Source organism: Leguminivora glycinivorella, chromosome 10, assembly GCF_023078275.1.
Source record: "Leguminivora glycinivorella isolate SPB_JAAS2020 chromosome 10, LegGlyc_1.1, whole genome shotgun sequence".
Lineage (NCBI taxonomy): Eukaryota > Metazoa > Arthropoda > Insecta > Lepidoptera > Tortricidae > Leguminivora > Leguminivora glycinivorella.
Genome location: NC_062980.1, coordinates 20409677 through 20423694, shown reverse-complemented (window position 1 = coordinate 20423694; position 14018 = coordinate 20409677). Strand labels below are relative to the sequence as shown.

Below are 14018 nucleotides of genomic sequence, written 5' to 3'. Positions count from 1 at the left end.
GACAGGGACAGGGACAGGGACAGGGACAGGGACAGGGACAGGGACAGGGACAGGGACAGGGACAGGGACAGGGACAGGGACAGGGACAGGGACAGGGACAGGGACAGGGACAGGGACAGGGACAGGGACAGGGACAGGGACAGGGACAGGGACAGGGACAGGGACAGGGACAGGGACAGGGACAGGGACAGGGACAGGGACAGGGACAGGGACAGGGACAGGGACAGGGACAGGGACAGGGACAGGGACAGGGACAGGGACAGGGACAGGGACAGGGACAGGGACAGGGACAGGGACAGGGACAGGGACAGGGACAGGGACAGGGACAGGGACAGGGACAGGGACAGGGACAGGGACAGGGACAGGGACAGGGACAGGGACAGGGACAGGGACAGGGACAGGGACAGGGACAGGGACAGGGACAGGGACAGGGACAGGGACAGGGACAGGGACAGGGACAGGGACAGGGACAGGGACAGGGACAGGGACAGGGACAGGGACGGAACGGGATAGGGTTAGGGATAGGGATAGGGATAGGGATAGAAATAGGGGACGGGGACGGGGATAAAATGCAGGTGGCTCAGTGGGAAGGTATTAGTAAGTAGGCATCGGCGAGTATCCTGCATCCGTAATAACTATTACATTCAATGTGCTGTAAGAAGATCGTTGTTTGCTTGCCTTTTATAATTTTGCAATAAGTATAAGCAAAATGGAAAAAATTGTAAGCGATAATGCAAGGAAGTACTTTCTACCCTACCGACCATAGCGTCGAGATACTGGCTATGTGGGTTGTATGAAGTTTCCCCAGTATAAATATTTAAATAGGTAAAATACATACATATTCGTACCTACTACCTACGCTGTGGTCGCTTTGTAACAATTCTACAATCATTGCAAGAATTTATTTCAAAGCAATAGTAATATGTGTAAGGTACAGTCAGCCAAAACCGATTCTCCATAAAATTTCAAGGTATGATGTATCATGAACTCTGATTTTCTGTGCCTCAAAAACTACAAATAATAGATATCTTATGACATAGTCAATGTGATTGATATTGGACTCGGACAAAGTGAAGGAATGGAAGGCAGGTTAATGTTCTGATGATGAAGAAAAAAAAAATAAATTAAGCAGATTTTTTGTACTTAGTATCACATTCACTTATATTTTAAGCATACATCAGGAACTCAAAAATATGCTTATAAACGGGGCACTTCTATTTGAGTATGTATTGCAGGAAACGAGCAGACATTTTTTGGAGAGATGCGCATATGACCACTTTGGTTAAAAAGACTATGAAGAAGACGTTTCTTTATTTTTCTGAAATTACGGTAGAAATTTGAACGATTCTCATCCCGAATCTGCAATCACCTTAAAAATTCAAAATTTTGAAATGTATTGTCGTGCTCATCGCATGCCTCTCCCCTCGGTACCCATCGCGCCACGCTTCCATCAGCGTCAAGGAACACGATGTTCTCATCTTTATCAAACACAAAGTCCACCACCGAACCATCCACATAATCACCATATTTTACCAATTCCATTGTTTCTCTATCTAACTTATAAATAACTTTCTCATCAGCACTTCCAAAATATACGTCTCCGTTTTTACCAATAGATAGAACGTGCTTGTTGCCAGAGATAAGATGCCAAGACATGCGATTATAGTCGTCCAAGATATATCTGTAAAGTTTATCACCAGAAACAAAGAACCAGTTGGTTATATTTTTTACATTGGCCATGTCGGTAACAGCGAAGATATCTAAGTTGTCGTAACCAGCGAAGGATTTTGAACTCTCTCTATAGTAAGCCGAGCTGCCATCCTCATTGATCGTGTAGAGGACGTCTTCATAGCGCAGTCTAGCAGGTGTTGTTGGTCGATCTAGTTTAAAGGCTGTTTCTGTGGTGTAACCGTGTTCTTGGTATGTATGTTTGTATATGACACCATTTAAACTTGAGTACAATACTTGGTTCTTTTGATCCACTGCTAACCCTGTTGTTTTTAGATCGTGGACGGTTCTCATCCTGGCTTCATCGAGGAAGATGGCTGTGGTGCGGTGGTCGAGTTGTGCGTAGAGGATATTGTTGGTGCGGTCGATGGCCAGCTGGTCGGTGATACGGAATCCTTCGAGAATAACTTTTTTCACATGACAGACTCCTTGGAAGCAGGCGTCACAGTCTTCTCGTTTCGACATATTGGTATCTGCAATAAAAATTATTTGTGTGATAATGGTATTTTGTTTGTTTAATAATATATGTTAATAAGGTAAATTTCTTATAATTAAATACTCAAAACGGCGATCATATCAAGGTTGGATTTAGGGATTTAGGCCACTGTCATAATTCAATCTACGACTAATTTAGTTGTAAGTTTAAGTTTGTTTTAAAGTCTATGTCATAACTTATTTATTTGAAAGGTTTATAGTATAAATAGGTGACTTTAATGCGAGCGATCGTTGCTGGCTCCTGAAGACTTATTTAAAATTATAAATTGGTTTGGTTAAGCATTGCATTTATAATTTCTAATAATAATATGTTGGTAATGAGACCTCTAGTAATAATCTAAATTTTCACATTTCAATGTAACTATGCATTACCTACGTTTACAACTATTTACCTCCTAAATATAACAGTTGTACTCACACGCAGCTATCGGCGGCGGAGGGATAAATAATCCTTTTTCCTCGAGGTGATTAGGGTATTTGCGCACTATTCCTACAGCGTCCACGCAGTTGTAGATGAGGTAAATTTATAACTTATTGTGACACTTGGTTGATATTAGGTGGTTCATGATTTATTACATTTAGATATTTGCGACACGTCTGCTCAGAGCGCCCATGGATGGGATAATAGAGTAATCAACTGTTCGAATCGCCCGATCCAACTCGCTCCGCGCTTGACGTCTACGCTGTGCATATGGCGCTATCCTATAAATAATATATAGGAAATCATCAAAGCATAGGTAACACTGAAAAAAAAACTGATCCTACTAGTGGATAGGAAGGTTTTTCTCAGAATCCTGGGACCTTTCCAGAAAGATAATGGTACTTGGAGGATCCATAAAAACAGTTATATTTCCGATTTTACAAAATATTGGGCAATATTTTAATTGGGTGACGAGTACCTACTGATGAGTCAAGGTATTTTAATACAGATGTGAACAACGTGACAAATGTATACACGATTTTATTGCTTTTTGGCACTTTGTCCACATAAATTTTGAAATAAAACTATGGCGGTAACCGAAGACAATATCACATAAATTTTCTTTTCATAAATTGACTGTACCATATACCATAGTGCAAGCCAACTATCCAACTGGCTATATGTGTACCGTCGAAGTGGTCCCATGGACGTCAAAAGTAACAAATAACGCAAATACCTAATACTAACTTACACAATACTTGGAAATCCCATTCACTGTTGTGACTCGTGTCAATCTTATCGTGCCCGTGTAGGCATAAATGAACTTCCAAGTAGGTAGGTCACTTGCTATCGGCACTGGGGTCTTTACAGCATAAAATAAATGGTGTATAAGTATATGTATGTATAATTGTATATCTATAAATAAATAGTTTTGATGGCCACGCATTGAATTGCCGTCGGTGTGCAAGGAGGCACACGTTACCACGCCTTGAACAATATCGTGAATATACCGTGCGTGCTGGAGCCGCCAGCCGGTCTCGCCGAATGGCAATTGTCGATGCCAGACGCCGACAGAAAAGTCGGGCTCTGTCGCGCCAATGCGCGAGAGAGCTACGAAAGAGATATTATTGTGTGCGAAGACGACGGGTTAACGTTGGTTCCGTGGGTGACTGGCGAGGTTGCGGACGAGTACTTCGGAGTGCCTGGGACCTCGCCATATAGCAAGACGACGACGATAGAGTCTCATCAGCCTAGGGAGTCCTAAATAACCGTCCCAGGCCCGTTCCCGCGCCAGGGTGGTACGCGTAATGTATTTCCCCTCTTTAAAAAAATGGTCCCATGGCTGCCCCTTTGGTCGGGAGGCTAAGGGCTCGTTCAAAAATCGGCCAAAAATTTGATCACATAATTTTTGAACGAGCCCTAAGCGAGCGTTGTCACGACCCTCGCTCCGGGTTATTCCTGTTCCAAAGGTCCATCGCTGTTCATCGTGGCAACGCGGACACTCGTTGGGCTCCCTTGCATCGGGAGGGACTCAGAGTGGATTTAGTGAGTAGTTAAGATTAGTGCTAATTTTATTTGTAGTTTTTATTTTCTTTTGTTATTAGTATTTTAAGTTTCAATTGTTGATAGTTATGTATTAATAATAATATTTAAAGCATTTATTTCGAACAAAAGTCCATATTTTGTTAGTAATATATTAATACTATTGATTGTTATTGTTTTACCTACCATTGTTATAATTATGACTTGTGCAATTAACGAAATATTATTTTTTTCAAAAGACTCACATTGATGATAAACAATCCCGCGCATTATCAGTTTAATAACAATGTCGTACATACCGTCGGAAAACAATTACTTTAAGATTTTTAAATTTATTGCAGTAATTATATTCAGTTTTAAAAATTTGTTAAATGACGAGAACCATTTCTTATAACTTAAATATTTGATTAGAAGCAAGGTAGTTTCAGACCAGCATACGAGCATTAAAGTAGCTCTGTGAGCTGTAGGTAGACCTCGTGAGCATAGGTAGCTTAATTCGAAACTAAATTTATAGAAATATTTTGTAATTGAAATAGCCTACCTACTTAATTATGTAAAATAATAACTTTTAGTAAGTAATTAAGTAAGTAATTTATTTGCATAAAATAGTGTACAGTAAGATGGTCAAAAGGTACAATTTCATTCAACTATTTTGCCTATAAAAGGTAGTGTTTTGGTCTGACATTTCATATTATAAAATGATGTTCTAATAAAGTTTTAAACCTAAAATAGTTCATTAATTGTATCGACAAGTGCCTAAAAAAAGGAAGTTCCAAACGACTGGCGATAAATTAAAAAGAAAGAACTGAAAAAATATTTTTCAGTACAGATGGTGTTTTTTTTACGCACTAGTGCGAGAAGTGGTTCATTATATGCCAGGTCGAAACTTCGGAGGCTCATCTGTACTGAAAAACGTCGTACGATACACGTGCGAAAAGGAAATTCGTAACTCGTGTCGATTTAAAACACTCCCTTCGGTCGTGTTTTAATTTATCGCCACTCGTTTCGAACTTCCTTTTTTACGCACTTGCGGCACTTGTATCGTAATGTACTAATGAAATAATGCGTTTATTGTCAGCAAATGAGCTAGAAGTCAGGAATATGGGACTACGCTGCGGGAATAACGGGAATAAATAGAAAAACGTGCTTCTAAAACAATATCTATTTAAGGAATGAATAAGACATCCGAAAATATAGACATATGTCAACAAAGTCTTATCCATAAAAACCTACATGCAGCACAACACAAGATGTAATTAGATTTTCCCCTCACTAGCTCGGAAACACGTGTTTTGTCCTTTAATACCAGCGGGTAAAAACGCATTTTATCCACTAGTGGGTAAAGTAATTTGACCTTGAATAAAGTCAAATTAACTGCTTTAAAATTGATAAAAGTAGGTGGATCTAGTAATAAAGATGATTTACCACCTGTGAAACTACTGGAAGCAGTGATAAACGCATTTTTGGCGTTGTAGTTTCCTCGCTATTGTGAGGGGAAAAGTTTTGTGTTACACTCGGGTGCAAATGTATTTTACTTCTCGTGTGTTAAAAAACTCGCAGGTTCAGGATTCTATTCTCGAACCACTCGCTTCGCTCGTGGTTCAACTATAGAATCCTTTCACTTGCTCGTTTTTCAATTCCACACTCGGCGTTAAAATACAACTTTGCCCCCTTGTATAACAAATAACTATTAATGGTGACATGTTTTTAAAATAAATAAATCACGTATATTAATTAGGTACAGATTATTATCTTATTTATTATATTACAGATACGCAGACTTGTTTACCCTGCATAATGACATAATCCAATGGATCCAGAACCTTAGAATACCTTTGTATACGACTGAAAAATTAAGCCATACGAATTAATAAAACAGACTATTATCATTACATATTATCTTCTTGAGCCGACTGGCATATTCAGAAATGCTGGCAAGAGGCCTGGATGTAGTGTCCTTGGTATGTGACGAATGTTAGTGTGGGATGCTAACTGCGTATAGACTCTGGCACCGTTTCACCCTCAATGGACTAAGATAAAAGCGGGCGCAGCGGCGGAAACTGCGGAAATTTTGAAGCGAATACAAGACCCTTGGCAACGATGACCATTTTGTACCTTTTGGCGTCGAAACTCTAGGCCCAGCGCGAACAAGTTTTCCTCGCAAACATCAGCATTGCGATGCAGCGAGTAAATATCGCCAGCACCCTTGGTACAATGCCTCAAGGGCCTATTTTATACTTAGCTAGCTTTTAAGTTTAGTCTTAGTTTCTTATATGTATTATGTAAATATGTCCATGTAAATAAATTATACCTACTTAGCCCCGTAGCCGAATGGCATTTCTCCGAAGCGAAACGAAAACAAAATGCCTGGAAAGGTAGTCTGGCTCTGTCACGCCAATACGCAAGAGCGATAGAGATAGATATCTACTAGCGTTTCGTTTCGTGAGCGTTTCTTGAGCGTTTGTGCCATTCAGCTACACACCCTTATTTTTCTGGCGGCCGGCGTTTAATTTTTTTGCACACTATACATAAGATGTATGCAACTTTTCTATAAATCGGTGGCTCATCACTCCTCACATCATTTGATGACTTACTGATCTCGGGTTCTGAGCAACGTGCCAATTGAAATTAAAACCTTTTTTTGAGGCAATTTATGTAAGTATTAATACCTATTACACATTGTAAATTATGCACGTAAAATTAAGTTGAATATAATTTAATAAAATATTTGAAAACGAGACAAAATGTGAGTGATAACTAAGTCTTATTTTGTGTGAGATTTTGAACAGCGTTTTCGAGTGAAATGTGAACTAGGGGCTCTCTGTTTATATTTACTACTAGTATAAATATAAAACTATTTGAACATATTTTTTTGGTCCTTATTCATTGTAAAGTATTTTCGTTATCCTCTACAGCCGGCGTATCATGCTTCCAATTTTATCACTTATCCACGTGGATAAGACATCTGTCACTCTCACACTGACATACTTGCCAAAGCGTGACGGATACTTTATCCACGTGGATAAGTGATAAAATTGGAAGCATAATTCACCGGCAGGGTGTAAATATTATATCGGGAAATATTTAAAGAGGTGATAATTTAGCTGATACAGACTAATAAAAAAGGTAATTTTACCTACTTTTAAATAAAATTGATAAATGTATAGTTGTATACATAAGTACACCAAGCGCGTGGTGACAGTAAATAATCGCTTGAATCAATTCGATCAACTCGCCTCGCGCGTGACGTCAACGCTGCGTGGCGGCTGCATATGCGCACGCGTTGGGGACTTTTTAAGACGGAATGAATAGGTGTATGTTATAGTCTATGTGAAATTTAACGAAATTATGATATTTGATGTATTACTTTTTACACAGCCAGCCCATGACATCCATAAAATATTGCCGATAATGATTATACTATGTTTAAATATATTACGATAGGTTAAAAGTGTACGAACTGTGATATAAATGTTTTTGTAAATTACAACGAGATGTTCCCGTTATTTTAAGCGAGACTTAGTTAGCTTACTCGACGTATTGTATGTAGTTATAGAAGTTATATAAAGTTACATTGTTATGTGGAAATCTTAGTTTTTATAGGTTTAGGTAGACATCTTATTAAAAAATGTTATGCAGACGAAATAAGATTATTTACAACTTTTCTTTTTTCCAGAAACGAACATGTTGATGCTTTTGGCACTTGTGGGCGCGTTAGCTTCGGCGCGCGCCGACTGTAATGCCTGCTTCCGAGGAGTTTGCCACGTGAAAAAGGTTGTACTCGAAGGATTCCGTGTCACCGACCAGCTTGCCATCGACCGCACCAACAACATCCTCTACGCTCAACTCGACTACCGCACCGCAGCCATCTTCCTCGATGAAGCCAGGATGAGAACCGTCCACGATCTAAATTCAACAGGGTTAACAGTGGATCAAAAGAACCAAGTCTTGTACTCAAGTTTAAACGGTGTCATATACAAACATATATACCAAGAACACGGTTACGCCACAGAAACAGCATTTAAACTAGATCGACCAACAACACCTGCTAGACTGCGCTATGAAGATGTCCTTTATATGATCAACAAGGATGGCAGTTCGGCTTACTACCATGAGAATTCAAATTCCTTCGCTGGTTACAACAACTTAGAAAACTACGCTGTTTCCGACATGGCCAATGTACAAAATATAACCAACTGGTTCTTTGTTTCTGGTAATAAACTTTGGTTCGTTCTCAAAAAAGTGGCACCGTCAGGGTAAAGTGAATGGAAAAAAATGAAAATGGTTTTTTGTACCTTTTTGGGTTTAAATATGTTTTTGAGTGCATCAATGATACGGAATTTGCGGGAGGGAACGAAATAGTCGTAAAAACGTAGAAGTTATGGCGAGTTGAAATTTTAGACATACAGGAGAAAGTGAATAGACAGGGTAGCAGGGAAAACGTGGCAGGATAAAGAGAGTTTGAATAAAAAAACAAGTTTACCACTAATAATTCAACGTATATCGACTATTATGATTTTGTTAGGATAAAATTTTTTTCTTTAAGTAGAAACAAAAGCAAAAAAAAAGTATTTTTTTTAAACAATATCCATTATTTTTTATTCAAATCAGTTGAAGTACAGTAAGTGATATCTGATTATTGTTTTCTGTCACGATGCCTGCTCGTACCAAATGTTTCTTTTTGACCCAGTGTTTGACTGGTAGAGAATGCCTTAAGGGATTATGTACACCATATTGTACTTTTTTATGTGCAATAAAGAATAAATAAATAAGTACCTATAATCACAGTCTTGTAAAACAACAAAGCACATATCATGATTCACAATGTGAGTTGTACTTGTGCGTGTAATGCCTGAAATGGCTTCCCCAGTGGAAGAGTTGGTTCGTCTCCTTGATGTCTCCTTGGTAACAGATGTCAAGATAATGAGGTCAGTATTTAAAATGAGGGCCACTATAGGGCCGGACGGGACGGCGTGCCTTGGCTCTTTAAACATCTTGGAAGTAGATTACGTGGCCACATTGACGACTGCCTCCGACAGAGTATAAATTCTCGTTGTAAGGTGGGCAGACTGTGCCTTTCGAAAAAGGGTAGTCCAGCTGACTGTCCCTTAGGATACCGTCCCATTGCCCTCCTAGATGAAACTGGCACGATGTTGAGCGCATCATCGTATGTCTCATCTACTGCTGTGCACGCATTTTGGAAGACACGTGCCCAAAAATCAGAGATCGGGTTCTGGGAGGAGCGATAGACGCAATTGATGCGCTGCATAAATACAGCGGTCTGGTAGCAGAGAAAAGGTAGGGAGCCATCGCAGTATCTCTTGACATTGCCAATTACTTCGGCTCTCTTCCTTATGTGGTAATAAAATAGGCGCATTGCTTCCACGATGCACCTTTATATTTGAAGATCATCATTCACCATAGGGCATTACCTCGCAGATAGAGAAGTGCTCAATGAATCAGGAGGAAGATGCCTAGAAAGACGAATGGAGTGTGGTGTTCCTACCGGCTGCGCCATGTAAACGTATAGGGACAGGTCCATGAGGCTACGTGCTCAAATCAAGACTGACTTCTTTATTCTTCTTCTTACTTACATATTCATAATAATCATAACCTACCCACAGTTTTCCACAGGGGTCGGTACTGGGTGCCTGCTCTGGAGCATTGGCTTTGACTTGGCTATAAGAGTAGACCAACTTCTCCGCATGATCACCATTTGTTATGCCGATGACACAATAGTAGCCGTGAGGGGAAGAAGGTACCAGGATAATAAGGAGAGCCACAGTGGCAACTGAGCTCACAGTTGGGCGCATTAATTTGTTTGGGCTTGCGGTGTTACTTGCCACGACCGATGACGTGGTTTTCGAGGGAAAGGTTGGCTTCTGTCCGATGAAAGTGATTGCTGCCGACCTAGCCAAAATGATAATCGTTGACGATCGAAATGCAATCTGGTTCTGTCGTGCCTATATGCAAGAGCGATAGGGATGTTGCCTGTTGACGGTGAGGCGGTCCCTCTTACGCCCCAAATTAAGTACTTGGGCTTAAATTCAAACCAAAATTAGTACTCCGAGGAACATTTTATCAAATTGGTTCCTAGCCTCGTCGGAACTGCTTCGGCGCTGAGTAGACTATTGCCCAATATCGAAGGACCCAATGCCCCATATCGGCGCTTATATGCGAACGTCATCCGCAGCGTGTATACAAAATTTCAGCTCAGTCGGTTGAACATTTCTGCTTCAAATTGGGTTGCAAGATTTGACCTCAACATACATACAAACATACATACATACATACATTGCAAGTTAGTAAAAACCATGTCAAAATAGCTTTTTTTTTACTTGTGTTTCTTTATCCTGTCAACAGTCACTTTACCCTGCAGAGTGATGGCAGGATAAAGTTACACAGGATGTAGTGAAAATCCGATTAACTAGATATTATCTCCGAAACTGTTGATAATACAACTGTCATAATTTTAATATAAATAGTTATACTTCAATACAACATTAAAATGTTATTAGTAAAAAAACTGCCGTATTAATATTTTACAATAATCATGCCAGAATAAAGTGGACATACCTGTTACAAACTCCGAACGTCACACTTTGAAAACTTCTAACCACAAGACCGCAGCACCTCACACACAAACCTTTACACCAGCGGCTAGAACCATACTGGCTACGTGTTTTACGTATATTAGGGTCTCAATAGGACTTTCTGTGTGTGAGTGAGGTGCAATACCACGGACGCACAGGATATAGAGAAAATATCGCTGGACAAACTTTGAACGTGAAAATTTGTGTTCAAAAGTAATCGAAAAATCCCGTGCAACGTATATTTAAGAATATAGTAGTATATTCTCTACAAAAAACGATATTTTAATATCATACAACTGCAATTCAATAATCTATAGAGCAAAAACTTGAGCAGTGTCGCGTTGTGACAAGGCAGGGTACAGTAGAAAACGGTCTTCTTTATTTTTTTTTTACAAAAGTATTATATTTACAGAAAAAATATGTTTTGGCCTCGATGTGTCACGTTAATGCCTACTTATGAAAATTTTAATTATATGTGAAAATTATATATTTCGCATACTTTCTATTCAAAAACGTGATGGCAGGGTACGATGCCACTTTTTTGAGAATTACCCCTTTACAGATATGTCGAGGACTACTATCGCATATCTTGGCACCTTATCTCTGGCAACAAGCACATTCTATCTATTGGTAAACATGGAGACGTATATTTCGGAGCCGCCGATGAGAAAGTTATTTATAAGTTAGATAGAGAAACAATGGAATTGGCAAAATATGGTGATTATATGGATGGTTGGGTGGTGGATTTTGTGTTTGATAGAGATGAAAACATCGTTTTTCTTGATGCTAATGGAAGCGTGGCACGATGGGTACCGAGCGGAGGGGCATGCATTGAGTCATTTCAAAATTCGATCGCCAATCATGCAGAAGTAGTTTTGGATTCTGATGGTCAAAATTCGCGAGATCGCGCAGTTGTCAAAGGATACGCAAATGACCATTTAATTGATTGGCACAAGATAAGTGACCAAATCAACGACTCCAACTGAGGAACAAAATAGTGAAGAAGTAGTACGTTGTATGTCATTAGATGATGACTTACCTTACACGACTGGTTCTGTTCTGAGCTTCTGAGTGAAGAAATACGAGTAATTACCTGCCATTATTAATATTTGTTTCTTAGATATATTGATTGCGACTGGTATTTGAAAAGGCCTGATTTTGATTAACACTTTCGCTACCAAGAACCCGACTGTCGGGTACACCGCTCGTAGAAGCGTAGCCGATTACATGGGTTTCCCCGTATGTAGCGAAAATGTCGTAGCGCCGCGTAGAGCCCGGTTTCGAAAGTGTTAATATTTTTGTAGTTTAATTTTTAAAGTGCCATGTGATCCTATGTACAAGCTATACGCAAACAACTTCGTAACCATGGTTCGCAATAAATGATTATCTTATCTTATCTTATATCATTATGTTCTAGCATAGTTAAATAAATACAATGCATTTTGAGTTTCATGGGTAATCTATTTTTTTTGTAGTCCGTAGTGTAGGTAACTGATGACTGTAGGTAACGGGTGCATAGCATGTATCCAAAGTGTATTCTATTCTAACATAATCTCACTCATAATTCAGAAGAAAAAAGTTTTAATACTTACTCTTTTTTTATCCCCTACTGGTCTTGAATGCAGCGTGTTTAATGCGAGCCTATAATTTACCCAGCTATATTATAGCTAGAGTATCCGATCACATGACTAATTTGCGATAAAACATTTGTAGGTTTACACTAGAGATGGGCCGAATACGGACTTTGCCGAATACGAATATAAATATTCGGCCGAACATTCGGTTCAGCTGTTACCGAACCGAACATTTGGCCGAATATTCGGTTCTGCCATATTTTAAATCCTGGCTTACAGTTCAAAACTTTTCAATGAATTGGTAAAGGCTCTTAATGTTCCTGTAATTTAGTGCATAAGAAAATTTTGGTTTTTATTTCTTAAGCTACGTTATTTTTACTTTTTTACATAATTATTGTAGGTACTTATATTTTAGCGCATTTTATCTCCCTTTGGTGGTTGGCAGAATGCTGAAATAGGATGTCATTATGCGATGAAAAACGAAACAACTTACGCTATTCATTTACTTTGTTTATTCGGTAAATATTCGGCAATGTAATCGAACTATTCGGCCGAATACGAACATTAAAAAACTTGCCTTGTCGATATTCGGCATATATACCGAATATTTACCGAATATTTGGTCCATCTCTAGTTTACACTTATCTCGTGCCAATCGATTTTATTTTTGTATTATTTTAGTGAATTACAAATACCTCACCAGTTAGATCATTGATCGATAATGATTCGAAGATTGATAAGAGAGATAAGTTGTAACTAAATAAATATGCCACCAATTTCAGTGATATACTCTCGATTCTATGAAATGGTTCCTCTCTAGCGCTCTCCTCCCCCCCTACTTTTATTTGTTTAATTTTTTTTTCAAAAGCAAGAAATTTGACAGTTAAGTTGTGCTTTTTAAGTCAAATCAAATTAGGTACTTGTATGCTATATTAAATTATTCCAGGAATATTATTTTAGTGTTGTAAAAATGGATTCTATTTCCAATGGCTTGAAAAAAAAAAAGAAATTAAAGTGCAAAAAAATGCAAAAAGTTACAATTTTGCTTACTTAATATGTAATATAAATGTGGTTGGGGATCGATAGCTTTAGCGGATGCTGGTTGTGGGATTATGCAATTATTTTAGACTTTATTTTATACTGAAAATACATAATATGCTTAGTTGAGTAAAAATACAATTCTTCTTCTTAGTCGTATACCTACTCTTGTCAGAGTAGTCGTGGTCATTGGGGTCGTTGTGCTGCCTCCTTTAATGGTTTCCCGCCATATTGCTCTATTTGCAGCGTTCCGCGCGCAGAGATTTAAGGGTGACCCGGTGAGAGCCCTCACTTGGTCTGTCCATCGCATTGAGGGGCGCAGTCTGGGTCTTGTACCGCCCACTCTTTCCTGAACAACAAGTCTCTCTATGGCGGAGTCTTCCCTACGTGTAACGTGACCGAAATAGCTAAGGGTGCGAGAGTGAACGACATCTGACAGTCTTTGTTTAAATACAATACAATTACGAAGTGCAAAAAAAAAATAGATACCCCATGAGGGTTCGAGCCCTCGTGACTACGAAGCTGATGATTTACAACTAAGCCACGTTGAAAGTACGATACTTATTCTCAAGGAAAAATACATACCTACTTATTTAAATTTCGTTTAAACCACATGTTTCAAACGTA

At 39.0% G+C, this 14018-nt stretch overlaps 2 protein-coding genes across 4 annotated transcripts; one reads left to right on the top strand and one right to left on the bottom strand.

Moving 5' to 3' along the window:
• Positions 1 to 1115: 1115 nt before the first annotated feature.
• Positions 1116 to 12505, bottom strand: LOC125230614. 3 transcript variants are annotated; one of them, XM_048135830.1, is made up of 2 exons: positions 12372 to 12505; positions 1116 to 2201 (listed from the first exon to the last, which is right to left on the bottom strand). In XM_048135830.1, exon 2 carries the CDS (start codon positions 2191 to 2193, stop codon positions 1366 to 1368), a length of 828 nt encoding a protein of 275 aa, XP_047991787.1. In that variant the 5' UTR covers positions 2194 to 2201; positions 12372 to 12505; the 3' UTR covers positions 1116 to 1365. The 3 variants fall into 3 exon arrangements, with proteins under 3 accessions (XP_047991787.1, XP_047991786.1, XP_047991785.1); XM_048135829.1 differs by lacking the exon at positions 12372 to 12505 and adding an exon at positions 2616 to 2872; XM_048135828.1 differs by lacking the exon at positions 12372 to 12505 and adding an exon at positions 2642 to 2869.
• LOC125230613 lies at positions 6589 to 12175 on the top strand. The gene is made up of 3 exons (XM_048135827.1): positions 6589 to 6841; positions 7863 to 8407; positions 11334 to 12175. Exons 2-3 carry the CDS (start codon positions 7871 to 7873, stop codon positions 11763 to 11765), a joined length of 969 nt encoding a protein of 322 aa, XP_047991784.1. The 5' UTR covers positions 6589 to 6841; positions 7863 to 7870; the 3' UTR covers positions 11766 to 12175.
• Positions 12506 to 14018: the final 1513 nt, after the last annotated feature.

Excerpts from the sequence above, each read along its gene's own strand:
- LOC125230614 (XM_048135830.1), bottom strand. The coding sequence starts at position 2,193 with ATGTCGAAACGAGAAGACTGTGACGCCTGCTTCCAAGGAGTCTGTCAT.
- LOC125230613 (XM_048135827.1), top strand. The coding sequence starts at position 7,871 with ATGTTGATGCTTTTGGCACTTGTGGGCGCGTTAGCTTCGGCGCGCGCC. Across the intron at positions 8,408-11,333 it reads TCTTTGTTTCTGGTAATAAA|CTTTACAGATATGTCGAGGA; the intron begins CTTTGGTTCGTT and ends TGAGAATTACCC.